The following is a 23,002-nucleotide window of genomic DNA, read 5'->3' as shown; positions in this document are numbered from 1 at the left end:
ACTCACAACAATCTCTCGATCTATCTATGAAATAGTGAAGCTCTTTTGATTATCAATTGATTGATTAGAAGCATGAAGTGCAAAGAGAAACTTCATACATGAAAGATTTCCATTTACATCAATGAATGAGTTTATAACAAATCAAAGAATCAATCCATGACAATCTAAATACAACAATAGAAATAACATATACACGGGATAAGGGAAGAAGAGATAAAACCCAAGAGGAGAAGACGGAACCACAGCCATGGATGCCTTCTCAAGCTCTCCATAACCTCCGAAAGGTTGTCACCGTCCTCCTATGGATTTCACCAACGTCTTGAAGCTTCAATATATCCAACCTAGCCCAAAGATCTCTCCTCCATGAAGCATAACCTCCCTTACTCTGTTTTGGTGCAAGAATTGGAGGAAATTCGAAGAGAATGGGAGAGATACATCAAAAGTCACGTTTTTGGAATTTTATAAGTGTTTAGGGCGGTTATTAGAGGCCTGTCGGGCGCCCTGCTTCCTTCAGCAATGGGTTTCTTCATCTGCATGGATGCTCAACGCCCCCTTTTTGGGTGCTCAGCTTCTCTAAAATTGTAATTTTTCGCTTTAAACATGGATTCTTCATGAATTTCTTCCCTACATCAAAAGTCCAAGTTAAATACATAAATATATAATAGTTACACTATTTCTATACTAAAATTAAGTACTTACTAAATCAGTTACTTTGAGGATAAAATGATAAGAAATGTAAGCATATAAGTCAAAAAAGTGCTTAAAATGATATCCAAATATATGTAAAATGAGCCCTTATCACCATTGCATCGTCTTTATCATTTCATGGTTTACTGGGGGGAAATTTGAGGGCTTACTCATACTATCCTGGAACCTTCTAATCAGTTCTTCACCCCCTCACTAGAAATCCCCTCACTAGAAATCGATCATTTCACCTCAACTCTGGAATTTACACAGCTCGTAATCAGGATTCAAGGGTGATAACTGTCTTTACATCACAGCCTTAGCATCAAGCTCCAATTGAAGATTGTAATTTCAGTTTTTAAGCAAACTTAGAAGAAAAACAACAACTCAATTAAAATCAAATTGAAACCAAATTGTTGTGAAAGTCATTCTTAAAATCAAATTGAAACCCAATTGCAAGTGAAAGAACTGGGCTTTAAACTTAGACAACTCCAAAACAAAATGAAGAGAAATATGAAATTGGTACCTTAACCGAGTAGGGAATCCCTCTTCGTTGAGGACAAAATTTTCAGTTTTCGCAGAATTCAGAAACTAAAATGTGAGGAGTGGAAGAGGACATCTTAGAAACCAAAATTTTCAATGATGTACATTTACGTTATAGTTAATATTAAATACATTTTAGTGAAATTTTTTAACTTTAAAACTATGTTATCTAAATTATTGATTAACAAATATTATTTTATCATTAAATAATATTAACTTTTAATATTTTCAAATACAAAACTATATTCAAATTCATTTTTAAAATATATAATTTTAAATTTATGAATGCTATTATTTAATTTAATTAGTTTAATATTTTTTCAAAATACAATATTTTTCGGTTTTTTTTATTCTTTAATACAAATGTTACAAAGAATTTTTTTTATTTCTTAATGTATTTTAATACAAAGGATGGAAAGCTTTTATGGTTTAATGCACTTAATGTATAAACTCAAGTGTCCTTTGGATATAAATAATTTTTTTTAATTTTAAAATTATTTTATCTAAATTATTTATTAATAAATATTATTTTATAATTAAATTTATTATTTAATATTTTTCAAATGCAAAAGTCAATTATTTATGATGTTGTTATTTAATTTAAATAGTTGAATAGTTTGTTTGCCATGAATTGTTTTCATTTTGTTGTTTAATATATTGAATACAATGAAAATTTGTTACTTAATGTATATTTTAATACAAAGATATGAGTTTTTTATATTTTATTGCATTTAATGTAAAAACTCAAGTCTCATTTACATATATGCTAGATAAAATACTCGTGCATTGCACGGGTTTATTTATAATATTGTATAAAAATTATTATAGTGTAATTAAATAAATTTTAAAATACTTTTAGCTATAAATATAACAAAAAAAATTGTATTTGGACATCTGAATAAATATTATTTATGTATTCAATTACTCATATTAGAATTACCTTTGGATTAATAATTAATATTAATATTAAATAATTTAAATTTTTAATTTTTTTACATATACATATGTTTCTTATTTTTTTTAACATTTTAAACTTTTTCTCAATTTATGATTGATAAGTAATATTCTAAATATTTTTAAATAAAACTTAATAAATTATTTTTTTAGAAGAAATTGAAAATTTGATACTAATAGTTAACAAATAATTAAATAAAACAGTTGAAAATAATTTAATTTATTAAAAAAAATCAAGTGAAATTTATAATTATTTTTTAAAACTAAATAAAACAACATTATATTTAATATTATACAACATACATAATCATTTTATATATTTTTTGTATATAAAAAATAGTAATAAGTTTAATTTTTTATTCAAAAAATTTTCTGTACTAATGATTAATAATAAAATTTTGAAAATTATAATCATAACTTTATTATATATGAAATTGGAAAGTTTTAAAATTAGTTAGAAATATAAAATAATAATTATTAGCTATCTAATATTGTTATTAGTGTAAAGGTAGTCAATTTAAATTATTTTTATTATATTTAAAAATTATCTAAAATTGTAGTTAATAATTAAAATTTATATAATATTAAAATTTAATATTAAATACGAGATATTTAAAAGTATAACAATTAGTAATTGATTTAATGAATAATAAAGTGGATGTAATTTTCTTAGTTTTTTATTTTATTATCTAGTGTATTTAATACAAATGAAATTCTTTCATTGCTTAATGTATTTAATTCAAAAGTTCAAGTCTCATTTACACACACATATATATGTATATATATAATGATATTGATATTGATTGATTGATGACATTACTTTTTTTTTTGAATGAGAAAGAAAACACAGGACTACAAAGCAAGAGCTATAAGATCCCTAGGCAAGAAAGGATCAACAACGTCTAGGGAGAATTAAGACTAGTAAAGTCACACTGCAAATGGGCACCCAAAACCATTGTCTTCCCGATGAATATGACGAAGACAAATATCCCAATTTCGAGCTATAAGGAGATGGATATCCATTAAGAAATTAGTAAAAGCATGAAATTTGAATCCTTCATTCCCTAGAGCAGCCACAATTTCCAAACAGTCAGAATCACAGTAGACATTCTTGTTGCCCTTCCTCCATAGCAACTGAAGACCTATGTTCATGGCATGGAGCCAGCAGAGGGTAGCTCAGTTGTAACGAGAGAAAGGGTATTTGTGTAATTTTATATCTTTGATTAAATTTTAATTGTTAAATACTTAAATCTAAGTGTGTATACTTATTGATTTACCATGGTTTACCTTTTTGTTTAACCATAGTAGAGAAAACCACAGAAGAGAGTTGAGTTCAGGATAATCTTTAACAGGCCCTACCAAAGAGAAGATAGAGTAAATTCAGGGAGGAGAAAGTCCTCATTCAATGCCTCGGTTAATTCAGTAGAGAGTTACGATGCAAAAAGTCTTCAAAGGTGGCAACAAGACATCCATAAATAGTGGCACAAGAGAGTGCAAGAGTGCACTCTCAGAACACCATTCCTCCTCTCTGTACTACCCTCCTTACTCTGATGCCTCTCCTTCTCCTTTCTCTCTGAATCACAAAATTTAGATGTTTTCAATGATCACCCACCATTTCTGAACCCCCTCCTCTCTCTCTCTCTCTCTCTCTCTGGGTCTGAGCCCTTATGTTCAGACTCAGTTTCTGGTCTCATTTTTTTTTTTCCTTTCGATCATTGGTTATGTGTCTGCTTCAAAAAGCTCTACCAAATTAACCCAAAGATCCAAAGTAGCTCTCTAGCTTATTCTCTGTTCTTTTCCTATCTCTGATATTCTCTGCATTTTTCCCCTTTCTTACAATCTGAAATCTCTTGAGAAGTAAATCATGAGTCAAGAAGAGATTTTGAAGGTTCAGGTACTAAATCATATCTCTTATTGCTTTTGTCATAGCCTCTACTTTCTCATTTAAACTGTTATTTTGAAGCTTTAACCAGTTGAGTCTTTTTTTCTTCTTTTTTTTTTATCAATCTTGTATGTCTATCGTTTTCAATAAAGTGAGAACTTTTACTCATTTTTTCTTATTTGCAATGAAATTTTCTCTTTACTCTGTTTTCGGTTTTGGAATTGCTTGTGCATGCAGAAATTTGTTCTGAAGGTGAACATTCACTGTAACGGATGCCAGAAGGATGTGAGGAAAATCTTGTACAAGATTGATGGTATGTATCTATCTATTCCCTAGAAAGAAGTGATGTTACCTCGACTCTCATTGATCTGCATTTACTCTTATTTGATAAAAGCATTGATTTTTTTTCCTTTTATCATTTGATTCTGAAGCCCTAAACAAAATCAATGAAATCTTATTGGTACCCGTATCTTGAATGTGATTTCTACAGGGGTTTACACAATTGACATAGATGCTGAGCAACGGAAGGTTACCGTTTCAGGGAATTTTGACCCCAACATTCTCATCAAGAAGCTTCGCAAAGCAGGGAAATTTGCAGAGCTTTTGGATGCTCATGTTGCAAATGATAACAACAACAACAACATTGACAACGATAACGACAACAACAACAACAACAACAACAACAACAACAACAACAACAACAGCAGCAGCAACAACAACAACAACAACAACAATGAGCAGAACCATATTGACATTCAGATGAAGAACATGCAAATTGACAATGGCAAAGGTGCTGTGGAGAACAACAAGGGTCAGAATAAGGGTGGAAATAACCATCCAAATGGTGTCCAACAAGGACAAAATCCCCAACAACAACAACAAATGCTTCAGCAACTACAACAGCTTCAACAGCTGCAACAGCTTCAACAGATGAAAGGGTTTCAGGATCAAAAGGGGGTGCCGCCTCAATTGAAGAATATGAAGATGCCGATCCAGAACCCCAACAACCCAAAAGCAGTGAAGCTCAATTCCCCTGAAGATGATGATGATGGCTTCTCTAAGGAGGGGGAATCTGATGAAGAATCTGAGGAGGCGGAGTCTGATGGTGATGATGTGGAGGATCCTGAACACCCTCTGAATAAGATGAAACTCCCCGCGATGAACATGCATCACCCACAACTCGTGATGAATGCTCCTCAGAAGGCTGAGAATGGTGGTGTTAGTGGCAGCAATGACAGTGGCGGAGGTAATGGGAAGAAAGGAGGACCTTTGCATGTTCAAATGCAGGGCATGGGTGGTGGAAATGGAGGTAAAAAAGGAGGTGAAAACGATCAGAATCAGGGTGGGGTTAACATCAACATTGGTGGCAAAAATGGAGGTGACATTCCAATGGCAGAGGCTAAAATCGGAAACAAGAATGGTGCTGGTGGCAGCGGCGGTGGCATTCCACACAACAATGGGGGCATGAAGGGTGCTGGGATGAGTGGTAATGTTCGAGCTATGAACAATGGATTCCTAAACATGGGTGGGGCTAATGCGCGCCCTATGGGTGGTGGTAACATGAACATGCCAATGGGTGGAGCCATGCGCAACAATCCAATGAACCAAGTTGGCCACAATCCAATGAATCAAAATGGCAACAATCCAATGAATCAAATGGGCAACAATCCAATGAACCAAGTGGGTAACATGCCAATGCCAATGAACCAAATGGGCAATATGCCAACAATGAACCAAATGGCTAACGTCCCAGCTGTTCAGGGCCTCCCAGCAGCGGTGGCGAACGGTGGCGGCAGGTACTACCAAGGAGGTGCTCCGGAGATGATGCCTGGAAATCCCTACAACCAGCAGGGACAACAGTTCATGTATGCAAGGCCTCCTCCTGCGAATGTGAATTACATGTATCCTCCTCCTTACAACTATCCTTCTCTAGAGCTTTATTCCAACTATTTCAATGATGAGAATACCGCAGGCTGTAGTGTCATGTGAAGAAGAACTGGATGCTGGTGGTGCTGGTGCTGATAGAAGAGGGTGGTGGCTGGTCGGTTATGATTGCAGGCCTTTCAGATCTGATGCAATCTTCTCATGCAGTAAAAAAAAGACTTTTAATTTTAGTTTTATTTTCAGTTTCCTTTTACCCCTTTACATCCAAATCAAAGCGGAGCTTAATTTAAATTACCTTAGATTTTGTAAATCTTTGATGTAAGGTGGGATGGTAGTGGTGGACTTCTTAGCTAGCTATCTCCAATGTGAGATCTTGATATAAATATGAAATAAAATTGTGTATATTTGCACCTGCTCAATGCTCATCTCCTTCATCCTATTTAAATTTTTCTCATCTAGCTAATCACATAAGGGCCTGGAGTGAACATAAATTTAAAGCATATCTCACTTCAGTAGTAGTACTCTTCAATTTTTCTCCATAATAATCATTATCTTTAGCCTATCGTATTCTTTTTAACTAGCTAAATTTTGTGGTACCCAGAATTTTGTTTTGAGTGTGGTACCCTATGTGATATTTTAAGTTATAATTTTGTTGAAAAAAAGTGAAAGGATTTATTATTGCAACTTTAAAAAGGTTGATAATCGACTTAATAAATTAATAACATAATTTTTATAAGCTTGTTTATGTTATATAATGCACTATATGAAAATTACAGTTTTTAGTTCAACTTGCAATTCTAAGAGATCATCTAAATTCCTTTCATGTCATGATCTTCTTCCTTCATGCTCCACCCATATTAAACCTCTAAATCTTTCTCCATCCTCTTCCTCTAAGTTTGAATTGTATGTTTTCTATTGCTCTATATCATTTTAGGGTACCACGCTTTGATCTGAATTAAGGTACCACAACAATCACCTCTTTTTTAACCCAAACATTGTTTTTATATGCTCTTGTGATAAGCGAAGGTGGGGGCCCTACATCATCGTCGTTACAATAATAAAAGAAAATCATGATAAACTCCAACAAATTCTTCGGTCAGTGACTGAGTTTTTTTATTTAGTTAAGTAACACAGTAAAATGCTACTATATAATTATTCAAATAATTATTATTATAGTACCCAAAACATTCTGATGTTCAAGACTTCAAGTTAGCATATGGGATATGAAGGGGGAGATAAATGATTGAAATGTGAGTATCTTGTGTTATACGGAATCCACCTCTTATAGGGGTTGAGTTTTAAGGGCTTCGAAGATAGGATAAAAATGTGAGTATTTTAGTCTAGATATCTGGTGGTGAACTTTTGAGGGCTTATGATTTCAAGTGAGAGATGCTCGTTAAGTATCATATTGTTATGAGGATTTGATGATTATACGAGCCTTCCATTGGGCATGACCTTAGTTCTTATGGTCGCTCATCGGCTTAGGTTGAACTGGTAATTGCTCTAAAGGGTCATTAGTGCGGTTGTATGGAGTTAATTAGTTACTCAATGTGAGAATTGGATAGTATTTGCAATGACTATCAAGGTCGATGAGAATTGAGTTTGTCGAGTGGCAGTCTAAGACTCGTGTTTTCAAATATCATAACAATTATGTCTACTACAAAAACTACTCTATTTAGCTTCTTTGCATAATTAATCTTGTAACTATGATTATAAATTCTCTATAAATCGATTTGCAAACATATACTCCCAAACGTAATGAGAATTTATACTATCTCCCAAACATTAAACCATACATTATGGCAAATGGAGCATCATACATTAATTTTAGCCACTTATGAAAATATATCTAAAATAACTTAGAGTAGATATAGGTTATAAGCTCAAAGTAGATTCTTATAAAACATAGAGTCGAGTAATTATTTGAATTAGCATTGTTGGTGGTGGGGGACACATGGCCGGAGAGTGAGGAGTGAGTAATAAGGATATATGCCATGGTGGTGCTAACTCATGAGAGGTGCAGAGTGGGGAGCAATGTTTGGAACCGTAGAGTTTGAACGAATTGCGTGTAACTCGTCGTTTCTGTTGGTTTCACTTGATCACTCACTCATAGTAACAATCACGCTCTCCAATACGACACAAACGTTGTTCTTGTTCAACAACCTGGCTTAAGTCACATTTTCAAAATCTTAATCACGAAGTCTACTTTAGAAGCTAGTACTTTTTTACTTGAAAAACGGTTTTGTCTTATCTTTTGAACATGTAGCTTTCTTGCATGTAGTTTGGTTTGGAAGAGCCAAGATTAGACAGAAATTTGAGGGGAAAGGCAAAGTGGGTTTTGCAAGAGACAAACAAGTTAATCAAGCATTGGAAAATGCAACTAGCAAGGTTCATGTTTTAATTTGTAGCACTTTTTTCTTGCTACTTTTAGTGGGACCTCTTGCTTTTTCACTAGAGATGAAAACCCCTGCCATGGTGTTTCATGTGGTCCATTTTCCTTCTCAAAACAAAACTACCATTGGCGCCCCATCGCGTATATTCCCCTGGATGGCACTAGATAGATCAAACTAGATGAGGGCCCCTCATGAACGTTGCATGACCAAATAGGTTTGGGAATTAATTTTCTCACAACCCCTTCAAATATTCATACCATCTCATTTTGTGATTTTTTTCGCACTAATGTAGAATATATAATTTATGTTTCACACTTACATTTGCAGTGTATAATTAAGGCTTAATTGCAATTTTGGTCCCTGACATTTACAAAAGTCATGATTTTGGTTCCTCACCTAATTTAATTACAAAAATCGTCCCTCACCTAACACTTCGTGAACAACATTGGTCCAACCGTCAATTTTTTAACGGAAGAAGCTTACGTGGCGTCTGAAAGCTTATGTGGAAGTGTCACTGGCGTCAGAATCAATTTTTCCTCTCCTCTCAGCTGTTTTTTTTTCTCATAGTGAAGCTTTGCTGTTGGGAGGCCTAGTTGTTGGAACGCTGGGATTGAGGTTGTGTGCTATTCCTCTGAGTTTTTTTATTGTTTTTTCCTCTGAGATGTAGAGGCATGTGCCTCCCTCTCTCCATTGGCACTTCCACCTAAGTTTTCAAACACCACATAAGCTTCTTCCGTTAAAAAATTGACGGTCGGACCAACTTTGTTCACAGAGTGTTAGGTGAGGGACGATTTTTGTAATTAAATTAGGTGAGGGACCAAAATTATGGCTTTTATAAATGTCAGGGACCAAAGTTGCAATTAAGCCTATAATTAATTTCCGCAAACATAACTACAGTAAATTTGAGTGATGAGAGAATGTGTGTGGATATAGTACAAAAATCAATATCCAATTGGTCTTGTCACCGCAGATTAAGAGAAACATGGTTAATAACTTAAAATAATTTATCTGCAAATTGGTTTTAGTATAAAAGGACTATAATGTTAAGACTTAAATATGTTTTTAGTCCCTACCTTTTAAAGAAGAATCTAATTGGGTCCTTATAAAATAAATATATAGCAATTGGTCCCTAATATTTTTTTATTTACAATGGGTTCAATTGATCAATTTTGACCGGTCAACTGCCCACGTGGAGACCGTAGTTAAGTGTTGACAAGTAAATTTTCATAAACGGAAGCGGATATGAGGTGTCGTGTTTTCATGTACCCATTATACAAAATTACTACAAATATTATATATATATATATATATATATATATATATATATATATATATATATATACCAACTTAACAATTTACACAACAACTTCTCTACCCTAACCTATTTTTGTCACAAGGTTGCTGCGGGACTTGTGAGGTTAATTGTGTGCTCCAGCATCCTATGATGACCTCTTCCCTTGTCTGCGAGGACATGTTGATGCTTCAGCAACCTGCAATGACCCCCTCCTCTTCAATTTGCCTTTAAGTGTTGCTTCGAACCAAAGGCTTCTTGATAAACCCAAATAGCTAGAAGAAGGAGATGAAAATAAAAAGTTTGGTACCGAAAGTGTTGCCATGAAGGTGAAGGCTCTGAAAGCAAACAACCTTTTCAAGTCGATGTGTTCGTGCTGAAAATCCAGAAAATTTGGCTTCCCCTTCTCTCAAGTGAGTACAATGAATAAACACCCCGACCGCTATATACCCTTTATAGTTAATGTGATTGACATATGTATTTATGTTTGGGGCTTTTATATTGTAGGGGTGATCTAAATGATCCATGACAAAGTTTGAGTTATATTAATTATTATACCTATTTTCAACTAACATAGATAAAATAAAAAATAATTATTGAACATATAGGATCTACAATAAGTTCTAGTTTTACTAAGCTGATCGAGTCAATACATAAAATAAATTCACTTTTAAAAAGTCCAACATTTTTATCGAGTTCAAGTTTTTTAATAACCTTTTTTAGAAGCAAGGTAAGACTTAGTTAATCGTATGCCTGCTTCAACTCAACTTAACTAAAACTCTGAATATATATTATATGAGGAACAGTTTCAATATATATAGAATAAAATATCTTCTACGCCTTTGAAATATAGATGCATGATTCTATTCACACTCACAAATGAGTCATTGAAATCTTCAAATTCATTGGCAAACATAATGCATGTGCATTATCATAATCAAGAAACAGAATATCTTCCATTGCCATGAAGTTTATGACAACATTTTATGATATATGTATATAATAACCCAAATTAATAGAAACATAAATTGTTTTTGTGCACGTGTCTCTCTCACATGCTTGCTTATATTTTACTAACAAAGGATAGGAAATTAAGCCTCTTGTGAAAGGCTACACCCTCACAGTCACAGCACAGTTAACTTCATTTATTCTGAGCAGAAGCTTTGTTGTACTTCCATCGCTAGTTCCTCCAGGCTTAGTTGACATCCCAGCCCAATCTGTAATAGTGAGAAGAATAAAACAAAAGAGCACGATGAGTAATATTAATAACCAAAATCAAAATATTGCAAGTTAGATTCATTAATTATATTTGAACCAAAAAATAAGCAAAGATAATGGACACTCTAATTGATAAAGATCATATATCCAATATTTATGTACTTGAAAATTTCAATATTTCTTACATTAAATTTGTTACTTATATTCTCTTTCACTCGTGTGCGATCAGCATCCTCATAGAACTGGGTTATTTCTCACTAGTTCATTGTTATATGCATGATATGCTGGCTATATATCCTAGAAGAATACATGTTCGAAGTTTACGTATGGATTCATGGGACATGAATAGCCGAGGAATTTCAGTTTTGAATGAACACAAATGTTGCTGGACAAAGCACCACAACAAATTATTCAATAAATTGATGATCATTCGAGCCACATAGCACTGCTCGTGGAGTATTTATTGATATTGCTTGGAAGTACTTTGGCCACTGTTGCTCGACTTGCTGTGTCTGTCTGTGTGCCTCTCGCTGTGTGTTGCAGTGACTGTTTTTGTGTGGTACCCTGTTGTGGCTTGTTTGGTTTTAATTTCCTTTGTACTTGACACTGCATCTGGTTGTGCTATTGTTTAACCCCCTCATTTTTTTCTTGCAAATCTCTCTTTGAGATTGAAAGTTAGCTTTTCTTTTCTTTTTGTAAACCGAGTTTAAGCACCCCTTCTGCTTATTTATGAATTCATTTTGGATAAGAAAAACTAGAGATGGATAGTTCATAAATAAGTTATTTAGAGCTTTTGATTATTGGTGTTTACAAATAATGTGCTCATGTAAGAACAAATAAATAATTGTTGATAATCAAATTGGCTTGAAACCCTAATTGACAAGCAATAAATTCTAATAGCTACGAGAATAGATTAGATTAATTGAGAATCCCACTGTGTATTTTTTAATTACTGTATATAAGTCTAAAAAAAATCAAGGGAGATTAATGTTACTAAATATGAAATTTCTGAAACCATTAATTATCAAAAGAATCTCTTAATTACCTTGACAACAAATTGGTATAGGACAGTCTCCTCCATGCTACTGATGTTCAGATGAAGGACCTCAAATGAAAGGCTTTCCAAAACGGTGATGATCTTCGCAACTTGTCCTGGAATCCTGTGAGAAATCACTTTCAAAATCACATTCGAACCCGAGATTTTCACTTCCACATCCGCAACGGAAGAATTGCAGCTTGCTCCAAGTTCCTTGAAACTGTTACTCCCAATTCCATTGGAGCCATCAAATTGATCATGATGAACTAGTTTTGGCTTAACTGTTCTTGGGCTTGGGCCTGGGCTAGGGCTCAAACTCTTCCTTCTCTTTTGAGACTCCAAAGCTTGAAGGACTTGGTGCAACTCCTTGATGAACTCTATCACTCCCCCTATTATAGATGCTTGATCTCCCTAATAAAATCAAACACCATGAAAAATACTCAATCATCATGAACCGATCACAAAAACACAACAAACAAACCAATATTAAGAAATTAGAGAAATAGAGGTATAATAGTACCCTTTTAATATAGAAACATGGAGTCAAGGTCCTTAAAACTTTGAGATGTTCATTCATCTGTCTTCTTCTGTTTCTCTCCACGGTTATGTGAGACATGATTGATTTGGTTCAAGATAACTATGGTAGCTAGTTAGGTTTGTCTCTCACACGAATCAAAGTGTGTGGTATTTATACATATTATATGAATATGAATATTACCAGAGCAAGAGTCGTAAGAAAAGAGTAAACTTATAATATTATCTTGTCTTGGTTGGTAATAAATGCTGTAGGTTGCTTTCCCGTGAAGTATTCTTTAACGTAGTTTGCACATAGACACACACATATTGATATTACACTACACACACGTACGAGGGTTTCTCTCTCTTTAATTTCTTGCTTATAAACATTACGCGTCTCACGTTTATGATCTTGCTTCCATTACGTGCCCTCGTGAGTTAAAACAGAGTGAGTGAGGGTGGTTATTTTCTCAACTTTCCCATGCATTTTCATCATTCATTTCCATCCTTCATGCATGCCTTGCCGAGTTCTTCATCGCTCAACTTGGCCACACGTTGCAACCATACAACTATTCCCAAACATTGGATCAACTTGATCGCATCCTCTATCTCTATCTTTTATCATATCTCTCATTTATCTCTTCTGACATTTCTTATGTTTCTGTTGATGTAAATGAATTTTGAGTGTGAATGAACTTTTGAATGTGAATTTTAAGACTTAAAATATGTATACACTTCGTAATAGTTGTTTAAATCACTCAAAGTAATATTATATTGGATAAAAGAACTCTATAGTGATTCTATAATATTTTGACATATATTTTAAAAAATTCAATGTTAATTAAAATGTTATTAACATTCCTATGGTGATTTTATCTAATAACTACAACCTTGAGGCCATTTAGACACCCAATTTGCAAAGATAGTGATGGTGAATGTTGATGTATATATCAACCACGATCTTATATGGAGATAATTAATGAATAGGTTAGTATTTCTCTTGGTGATTCATAGTCCTTTCTTACCTACACCAAGAGAGAAAATGAAAAAAAATGAGCGAAATGAGACATATGATAGGTGATTTTATCCAATAATTAAGACGTTAATGTGATTTAGACACCCAATTCGCAAAGATAGTGAGGGTGAATTGAGGTTGATGTATATATCAATCATGATCTTATATGGAGATGATTAATGAATAGGTTAGTATTTCTCTTGGTGATTCATACTCCTTTCTCCCCTACACTAAAAGAGAAAAAAAAAAAAAGTGAGCGAAATGAGACATATGATAAGTGATGTAATATGAAAAGAAGAAAGAGTTTAAAAAGTGTGAAAATGAAATAAAAAGAAAAAATAAAGTATGAATAAAAGCCCTATTTATAAACCCATGAATCGCTCAATAAAAGTCCACCAATTGGCCATTGTTTACTATTTAGTATTAACATACGCTTGTAAGAAGAAAATTTTGGCCCAATATGATGTGAAGCAGTCCATTTAACAAAAAATAGTAATACATCAATAATGGCCAAAAACATTAAAAATATCGCCTTTTTGGTATGATTGATGCAACACATTCGGGAAACGATTACATGTCTCATTGCAAATATTTTTTCTAGGATTTAAAGTTATACTCTCATCTTTAGGGAAGTCTAACTTACTTACAACTAGACTAAATGTTAGTTGTATTGTTGGGATTATATACAAATAAAAGTGCGTCAATTGTTCCAATGTTAAAAAAAAATCACCTTTTGTTTAAGAAATTCGTTCATTATAATAGTTGAATTTGTTATGAATATTTGGATGTCCATCAGAGTTAGGAGTCCATGGGCCAGGCCCACATGTATACTTGTTCAACACTCTAAACCTAATAGTATAAATACAAGGGAGTCTGCACCTAGCAGAGCATCCCCATCACACTATTTCTCTATCTCTTGTTCATCTATTCTCCTCTCTTATTTACTTGCTTACTCTTTATTCATAACACGTTATCAGCACGATAGTCTATCCATAAAATTCTCAATTCCTAAGTGAAAGAGTAAGTACCACTTCCAGAGTAAGTACCACATCCATGTGGAAGATTATAATTTTATAATTTTTTTTTCTTCTTCTTTTTTCTTCTTCTTCGAATCATTTATCTATGAGTCAAAAGTACTATAGTAATAAGCATGCATGAATCCTGAAGATTCATAGCCTTACAGTCCAGAAGTACTGTAATTGAATTATTTTGCATGAATCCTGAAGATTCATAGCCTTACAGTCCAGAAGTACTGTAATTGAATTATTTTGCATGAATCAGGAAGATTCATAGCCTTACAGTGAATTATTTTGCATGAATCAGGAAGATTCATAGTCTTACAGTCCAGAATCACTGTAATAATAAAGAATCATGAAGATTCATAGCCTACAATCCAGAAGCATTGTAGTTGAAATATTTTGAATGAATCTTCACTACGTGTCTAGAAGTACCGTAGTAATAAATATGAATCCTGAAGATTCATAGTCTAACAGTCCAGAAGCACTGTAATTAAATTATTTTGCATGAATCAGGAAGATTCATAGCCTTACAGTCCAGAATCACTGTAATAATAAAGAATCATGAAGATTCATAGCCTACAATCCAGAAGCATTGTAGTTGAAATATTTTGAATGAATCTTCACTACGTGTCTAGAAGTACCGTAGTAATAAATATGAATCCTGAAGATTCATAGTCTTACAGTCCAGAAGCACTGTAATTAAATTATTTTGAAAGAATCATGAAGATTCATAGCATTACAGTCCAGAAGCACTGTGGCCTACGTGTCTAGAAGCACATAGTGCAATTTTCAAAATATGAATCCTGAAGATTCATAACCTACGAGTCCGGAAGTACCGTAGTTGATTTTTAAAATATGAATCCGGAAGATTCATAGACTATGAGTACAAAACATGAAGATTCATAACCTACGAGTCGAGAAGTACCGTAGTGCAATTTTTAAAAATTTGAATCCTGAAGATTCATATTCTACGAGTCCATAAGAATTGTATTGAGATATATTCTCTTTGAGCTATGAGCTATGAGTTTAGAAGTACCATAGCATGAATATACAAAGAACAGTTCATGAGGAACTAGAAATTTATATGAATATCATATCCACAAAGATTCAATATAAGAGAAATTACTCTATATCTCTTTATATATGATTTAGTTGATTTGATCATTCTTCATTCCTTCCTTGGCGTGAATGAAATATTATGAAATCTTTCACGAGGAGTGGAAGAGATAAAGAATGATCTTGGGATATATTATATTTAAATTGAATTGATCATAATGTTCCTGTAACTACTTTTGTGCTATCAATTTGAATTAATATTTTGAATCCTAACTAATTCCGTTTTTTTTTACTTTTGCGCCAATTGGTCACGTTTTGTTGTCACCAAGAGGGGGTCGGAAGCAGAAGGAGGGGGATGAGAAGAGGATTAAGAGAAGTAGGACGCCACCACGGAGGGGCTTTTTGCAGAAAATTAAATACAGGAATTAAAGCAGGAGGCTCAGCCTTCCATAAACAGAAAAATAAAACTTGCAGAAATTAAAAACAGGAATTAAAACAGGAGGCTCAGCCTTCCATAAACAGAAAAATAAAACTTGAACAAGATATATATTACATAAACATAGATTACAAAACTGAAACTTAAAAACTGAAAAACTGAAACTTAAAAACAGAAAAGATTGAAAGAAAGGAAAACTGAAGGAGAACTTACAGAAGGAATTCTCTCAGTGTTTCTCTCTCTAAACTCTCTATCTAAGCTCTATCCAAAACTCTGATTAACAAGGTTCAGAATGAGCCTATTTAAAGAAAAGATTGGACACTGTTTGAATAGTTCCGGTTGAATAGTTCCGGTAGACGGTACTATTTGACTGACACTATTTGCTACAGTAAAAAGTCAATTTTACTGTTGCTACAGTACAAAAATTGAATTATTACAGAACAAAATGATTACAAGACGACAAACTTAGCAGAAGTCATCATCATCTGATTCTGTGGTTTGGACAAAATCTGACGACCCAAGAGAGGATGGCTCGGAGACTTTGTGTTGAGGGGCCTTTGAAGATGAGGCCTGCTCAATTGGCTCCTTCAATAATTGAAGAGCAGATTGAAGATTTCTTAGCAAGTCTTCTTCTGTTGAAGCTCCTGCAAGGGCCGCTGTGATGTGGGCCTTTTGATTTAGCAAGAGGCTGGTTTGCGGACTTGCATGTTTGAGATATTTCTGATTGGTTTTGAACCATTGGCTCACATTTTCTTTGTGGGCTTTTGTTGCATCAAAGATTTTCCACCATTTGATGAGAGCCTGTTTGTAAAGGATTGGTTGGGTTTTGGTCTTAAGACCATAACGCCAAGAGAACACCCAAGAGAGGGAAAAGATTGTAAAAAAGTTTAAACAATCTGGATAATTGTTCAACTCTTTGTTCCAGTGTTTAATGAAGTGATTGTATCCCTCAAGAACTTCAGAGGGGAAAATTTCAGCTGTAGGTCCAAAGAAGCTCCACCATGAATGAAACCAATTTGGAAAAGAATATTTGTTGGTCCATTTAAAATAAATGAGCCAAGAATGTTTGAAACTTTTGTTTTGCAGACCAAGGATTATATTATCCCAAGCCCTGATATAGTCCCAATAATTAAAACCAACTGGGTCGAAGTTTTGGGAGAACTTTTTGTAACTGTTTGGATTTGGTCCAAAGTCATTGGGACGAAGGACACGGAGGATTTGTAGTGTAGAATGGGTAATTAGGGAATTATCATTTTTATCCCTAAAATGTTTGATTTCCACACTGTTTGTGTCAACCAAAATAAACTCATAGAATCTTTGGTTTTTGATTGGGTGAGTGGGATCAAGATGACTTGGGAAGAGCTTGGTACCAATTTTATTGGCCAGGTTAACTCCTCCAGAATTGTCCCACCATTCTGGTTCGATGAAGGTTTGGAATTTCATATCTGCTTTAGCCAAGTAACCTGGATTTGGGCTAGGTCGGGCAACTGGGCTAGGTTGGGCAACAACAACAGGTTTTTTCCCATCATAAGTTGCTAAGCTTCTGGTTCTATCAATAAAAGCTTGGAGGGATTGAATTTCTTGGTCATCATCTTTGTCGGCGATGCTGGCCCAAGATTTATTTGGAAGTTTGGTGAGGCCTTGAGGTATTTCATCTAAGCCTGCTTGTTTGAAGGCAAGGAGTGTTGGGATGGATAAAGCATAATCTGCTTTAGTTTGTTTTGGTTGTTTTGGTTGGGAAGATTGGGTCTGAGCAGTGGGCTCAATTTTTTGGACAGTGGGTCCAGATTGGTGAGCAGTGGGCTCAGATAAGATTAAAGGGTCAGAGATTACAATACCTTTATTCCTTTCTCTGTTTTTGCCTCTTCCTCGTGAGGAGGAGGAGGAGGGGCCTCTGGAGGCCATGTTAGGTTCTTCCCTGCAAATATTCACGAGTAAGAAAATCAGGGAGAGAATTGGTAGATCCTTTTATATATTCAATATCAAAGTCAAAAACACTTAAAATAGCTTGCCATCTGGCAAAGATATGTTTTGAAGCTAAGTTTTTGACATCTTTTTGTAAGATTTCTTTCGCAGATTTGCAGTCCACACGGACTAAGAATTTTTGATTAATCAAATCAGATTGAAATTTTGAAATAGATAAAACGATTGCTAAAACTTCTTTTTTGACAGTAGAATAATTCTGCTGAGCAGGATTCCAATGTTTTGAAGTAAAAGCAATAATTTGTTCCTTGTCAAAAACCTTTTGTTTCAAAATACCACCAAAGCCAATATCAGAGGCATCAGTTTCAATAATTTTGAAAGCTTGAGGATTAGGGAGATAAAGACAAGGGAGATTCTTGACACGAAGTTTGATTTGTTTGACCACATTGGTATGAATATCGGACCAAGGTGGAGGATCCTTCTTGAGTCTATCATGAAGGGGTTTGATTATGGTACTGAGTTGAGGACAGAAGTCCGCAACATAATTGAGACAACCCAGGAATCTTTGTAGTTGGGTTTTGTCAATGATTTGATCAGGGAATTTATCCGTGAACTCGATGGCTCTATTGATAGGAATGATGGTTCCTTGGTGGATGTTGTGACCAAGGAATCTGATTTTGGTTTGGAACAAACTGACCTTTGTCTTGGATACAGCCAAGCTATTCCTTTTGATAACAGAGATGAACGTATTGAGATGTTTGAAATGTTGATCTAAAGTTTGGGAAAAGATTAGAACATCGTCAATGTAGACAATAGTGAATTTTGAATAAGGATTGAAGATTTCGTTCATAATCCTTTGGAATTCAGATGGGGCGTTCTTTAGCCCAAAAGGCATAACGTTCCACTCATACTGCCCAAAAGGAACAGTAAAAGCAGTTTTATACCTATCCTTCTCTTGCAATTGGATTTGCCAGAATCCAGATTTCATGTCGAATTTTGAAAAGACCTTAGCATCATGCAGTCTGGCTAAGAGATCTTTCTTGTTGGGGATAGGATATCTAATCCAACAAAGGGCTTGATTGAGAGGTTTGTAGTTAATAACCAGCCTAGGGGTTCCCCGTTCTATCTCAGCTTGTTTGTTGACATAGAAGGCTGCACAGGACCAAGGGCTCTTACTCCTGCGAATAAGTTTCTTTTCAAGGAGATCATTGATTTCCTTTTGGCAGAAATGAAGAAGTTCTTCATTCATTTGAATAGGCCTAGCCTTGGTTGGAATCTGTTTGTCTGAAAAATCTTTTTCATAAGGAAGTTCCACCATATGGCTCTTCCTTTCCCAAAAGGCGTTGGGTAGATCAGAACAGATGTTAGATTGAATATCTTCCAAAATATTCTCAATCCTTGATTTAACAGAAGGTTGTTGCAATTGATCCTCAATGGTTCTGTAAGAGATTTCTTCCTTGAGGAAGTTGATCTGCTTCTCCTTGTAGGATATGACGTTCAAAGTCTTATCTATGGGAGGTTCAGAGAATTTGAACAAGATAGGCTGTCCAAGATGCTGAACAGTGATGCCGTTTTCGTCAGTATTATAGGGGAAGAGCTTCTTAATGAAAGGGGTCCCTATAATGATTTTTTGACTCAAATTTCTGACTAACAGAAATGGAGTTTCGATTTCAAGACTACCATTTTTTATGATAGCTGAGGGGATTTTATACTTGATCTTTAGTCTAGATCCTTCAGCAGCGCTGAGCTTCTCAGTAGTTTTCTCAAAATATCTGGTGGGAATGAGTCCCTCCGAGATACAACTGGAATCTGCCCCTGTGTCAAAGAGGGCAGGGATTTCGAGAATAAAATCTCCTATGAGGATTTTGACATGGATGAAGAATTTCTGAATGGTGACCTGGTTAATATTTTCCATAAAGTCTTCGCAATTGTTGTTAGGAGCAGGACTGGAATCAGGTACAGAAGAATCATCTTCCTCATAATTTCTAGTCAGTTTTTCCAAGATAAGCTGCTGACTATTTTGGATTTGTTTGAGACTTTTAACCTCAGTCTTGAGGGAATTGACTTCAGATTGAAGGTCTTGGATAGTGACGGGTTTGACTGTAGATTTCTCAAGACGCTTGAAAGTATCTCTGAGATTGAATTTATTGGTGGTTATAGGACTTTTGGGAGGCCTATCTTCAAGAGTAGATCTCAGGCGTTCCAAATAGATTTTCTTTTCCTCAGGATCAGGGATAGAATTAATGGCCCTGAAGAGAAGATCTTGTTCATTGGTCAAAGTGTTGATGGACAAGGTATTGACGGAGGATGATGATTGAGAATCATCATTCTGAATTTGATTTAGGTCTTCAGAGACCTCAGAATCCGAAGGATTAGATTCTTCTTCATCAGAAGTTTGAATGAGGAGATTGTTGATCTTGTCTTCGATCTCAGGTTCAAGATGAAGCTCAGAGATTCTCCTTTTGAGTCTGCAATACCTGCTAATATGGCCCGGCTTGCCGCAGTTGTAGCAGGTAACATCTTTTCCTTGAGAGGGTCTAGTCTCAGGAGGGTTTTTTGGAATTTGCGAAGATTGGGGTTTTGATCTAGGCTTGGGTTTCCTATGATCATTCCTGCTAGATCTCTTTCTCCATTGTTGTTTGGGAGGAGGATCTCGCTTTCTGGGTTTAGGTTTCTTGGGACAACCTTGAATTCCAAATTGTTCGCAGAAAGTACCCAAATCCCTGCGATTCTGAGACTTCTCCTTAGTGAGTTGCTGTTGGATTTTGTCATCCTGACAGATTTTGAGAGCAACTCTTTGAATGATTGCTATGAGCTGTCCATAACTAAGGGTGTGATATGGGATTTCTCCCCCCGGATTTTGGCTTCTAAGTTTCTCACGAACTTTGTCGCCAAAAGATTTAGGAAGTCCGGCCAGGAATTTCTCTTTCCAGAAAGCTTGTTGGCTGTCTTCTCGGGTGTAAACCCTGGTCAGGAAGGTATCCTTATACCATCTGAAATCACCCAAAGATTTGCACTTAAGATTGGACAAAAGATCACCAGATCTGTCCTTGATGAGGGAAGGATCTCCAACAAAATGTTGGGCTATGGTAAAGATTAAGGAGTTGACAGCATCAGAGATGAATTTGCCATCTTCCATGATAGGATTACCTTCTTCATCAGTCTTGACAGCGGTCAAGATCTGATCCTTCTCGTCTTGAGTGAGATAATTATCCCACCAACCTTTGAGCTGGCCACAGAAACCAGCAACCAAGACTTCAACGATAAGAGATTCAGGACAATTGTTGGCGGTAACATAGGCAGTGGCTACCATAGTCATATTTTGGAGGATCTTGGTGATGCCATACTCGTTTTCACCATCAATATTCCATTCATAGACATTGTTGGCACTGAAGCTTTTGAAGTTTGAAGATTCTTCTAAAAGAAGATCAGGAGCAGTAGCTCTAGGATAGTAGAGCTTGGTTTCTTTTCTCCACTGATTCTTAGAATTGTGAATGACAGTATTGACCGGAATACTTTTGATAGATTGAACGTCAGACTTCATAGATTGAATATCAGAATCATTCTCAACCTTACCATCTTCAATATTATTTAAAGAAGTAGAGGTATTACGAGTAGAAGTACGAGTTTTTGGAGGAGGAGGAGCAGTAATAGTGGGATTAGAAACTGCTTCCGGAGTAGGTTCCGGAGTCTCAGGAGGTTCCGGTGTCTCAGGAATAACTTGTTTGAGAAGCTGAAGTTGCTCTACCACCTTTTGGAGGAGCTCATTGTCAGATTCCTTTTTTGCTCGAAGAGTTTGAGCCGAGTGTCTGGAACGGCTACTGATTTGGAAAGGTTTGAAAAGAGGTTTTTCAAGTTGACATCCTTTAGGGATATCAAGATTAGAAGAGGAAGGTTCAATCTTGACCTTTTCTTTTCCTTTCCTGGAAGAGGAATCCTGCACTTGGGACTCTCCAAGAATTTGAAGATACTTATTGGTATAATTGGATTGTTCCATGAGGTCTTTGATGTCTTTACCAGTGACATCACCTTCTTCTTTCCTAGTCTTGAAGGGAGAAGCTAGGACAGGTGTAGATTGAGCTCCTTTAAGAAGGAAAGGAGTTTTAGGCGGCAGGTTAGAAAGGGTTTCTTTTCCATCCTTATGCTGCCATTTAACCATGTCAATTTGGAAGGGGTAAGATTTCCAATTCTTGTTGGCATAATCTTGAAACCATTCAAAAAAGAAGATGTTTTGCTGGGTTTTCTCAAGGAACCCATAGAATTTTTCTTGGATCTTCTTTCTCTTTTCACCCTGATACTTTGCAAAGAACCATTTTCTTTGCTGAGTCCATCGGTCAGAGTAGAAATCTGCCTTGATACTTTCTTTGTCGATGACGAATTCAGTAGTGATTGCTCCAATGAAATCAGAAGTTTCTCCAGGGGTTTCTAGAGAAGAATACGTTGGAGATAAGGTGGATTGATGTTCTTCATCACCCTTGTCATAGGTAGTCTTGACAGGAGTGGTATTGACATATCCAGCCAAATGGATAGCAGATCCGTCATGAGAGAGGGAAGGTCGAGCGCTAGACTCGGGTTGGTTCCTTCTAGTCATAGAAAAAGATCTTCTAGACATGGCGGATTGGAAATCATTTGAGGATGTCCTAATAGATCTAGGGATAGAGAAGGAATTTCTCCTATCAAAGATGAGATCTACTTGGCCAGATTGGTGTTGGATGATTTCACGAAACTCAGGAGTTTCAACAGGTTGGGCTGGAGTAGCCTTTTCCAAAGACCATTTTTCTGGAAGGGTGATATCACTCCATTGGATGGTTTTGGGCACAATAACATTGGCCTTATCATAATCTGTGAGGAAGAGGGTAGTTTCTCCAGATTTTTCACAATTGGTTCGCAAGAAATAAGATTTGATAGAGTTCATTACCTTGTATTGAACCCTGTAGATCAAAGAGATTGGAATGGAATCTTCTTTCATATCAAGGCCGTGAAGCTTGATATTTAGGAAGAGGACATCAAGGATGTTTTTATCTTCCAGACTAACAGTTAGATCTGGGAAGCAATTGAAAAAGATTGGTCCATTACTCAGGCTGGTTTCAACCGTTCCTAAGAGGGAGTCATGGAATTGATTATGTCTAACATCCCTAAGACAAAGGAGTAC

At 35.3% G+C, this 23,002-nt stretch overlaps 3 protein-coding genes across 3 annotated transcripts; 2 read left to right on the top strand and 1 right to left on the bottom strand.

Moving 5' to 3' along the window:
* Nucleotides 1-4,045: 4,045 nt before the first annotated feature.
* Nucleotides 4,046-4,741, top strand: LOC130725731 (heavy metal-associated isoprenylated plant protein 32-like; the record flags this gene model as incomplete). The annotated part of the gene is made up of 3 exons (XM_057576934.1): nucleotides 4,046-4,075; nucleotides 4,301-4,376; nucleotides 4,554-4,741. Coding segments are annotated over exons 1-3 (294 nt in total), but the record flags the coding sequence as incomplete, so codon positions are not given.
* Nucleotides 4,742-4,822: 81 nt separating this feature from the next.
* LOC130725730 (heavy metal-associated isoprenylated plant protein 33-like) lies at nucleotides 4,823-6,216 on the top strand. Its single transcript, XM_057576933.1, has one exon. It carries the CDS (start codon nucleotides 4,823-4,825, stop codon nucleotides 6,050-6,052), a length of 1,230 nt encoding a protein of 409 aa, XP_057432916.1. The 3' UTR covers nucleotides 6,053-6,216.
* Nucleotides 6,217-10,543: 4,327 nt separating this feature from the next.
* LOC130725861 (transcription factor MUTE) lies at nucleotides 10,544-12,544 on the bottom strand. The gene is made up of 3 exons (XM_057577051.1): nucleotides 12,406-12,544; nucleotides 11,895-12,296; nucleotides 10,544-10,848 (listed from the first exon to the last, which is right to left on the bottom strand). The coding sequence occupies exons 1-3, from the start codon at nucleotides 12,499-12,501 to the stop codon at nucleotides 10,777-10,779; spliced, it is 570 nt and encodes a 189-aa protein (XP_057433034.1). The 5' UTR covers nucleotides 12,502-12,544; the 3' UTR covers nucleotides 10,544-10,776.
* Between the last annotated feature and the right edge of the window lie 10,458 nt (nucleotides 12,545-23,002).

This window comes from Lotus japonicus, chromosome 6 (assembly GCF_012489685.1).
Source record: "Lotus japonicus ecotype B-129 chromosome 6, LjGifu_v1.2".
Lineage (NCBI taxonomy): Eukaryota > Viridiplantae > Streptophyta > Magnoliopsida > Fabales > Fabaceae > Lotus > Lotus japonicus.
Note: the sequence above shows the minus strand (reverse complement) of the source record. Positions and strands in the feature narration are given on the sequence as shown.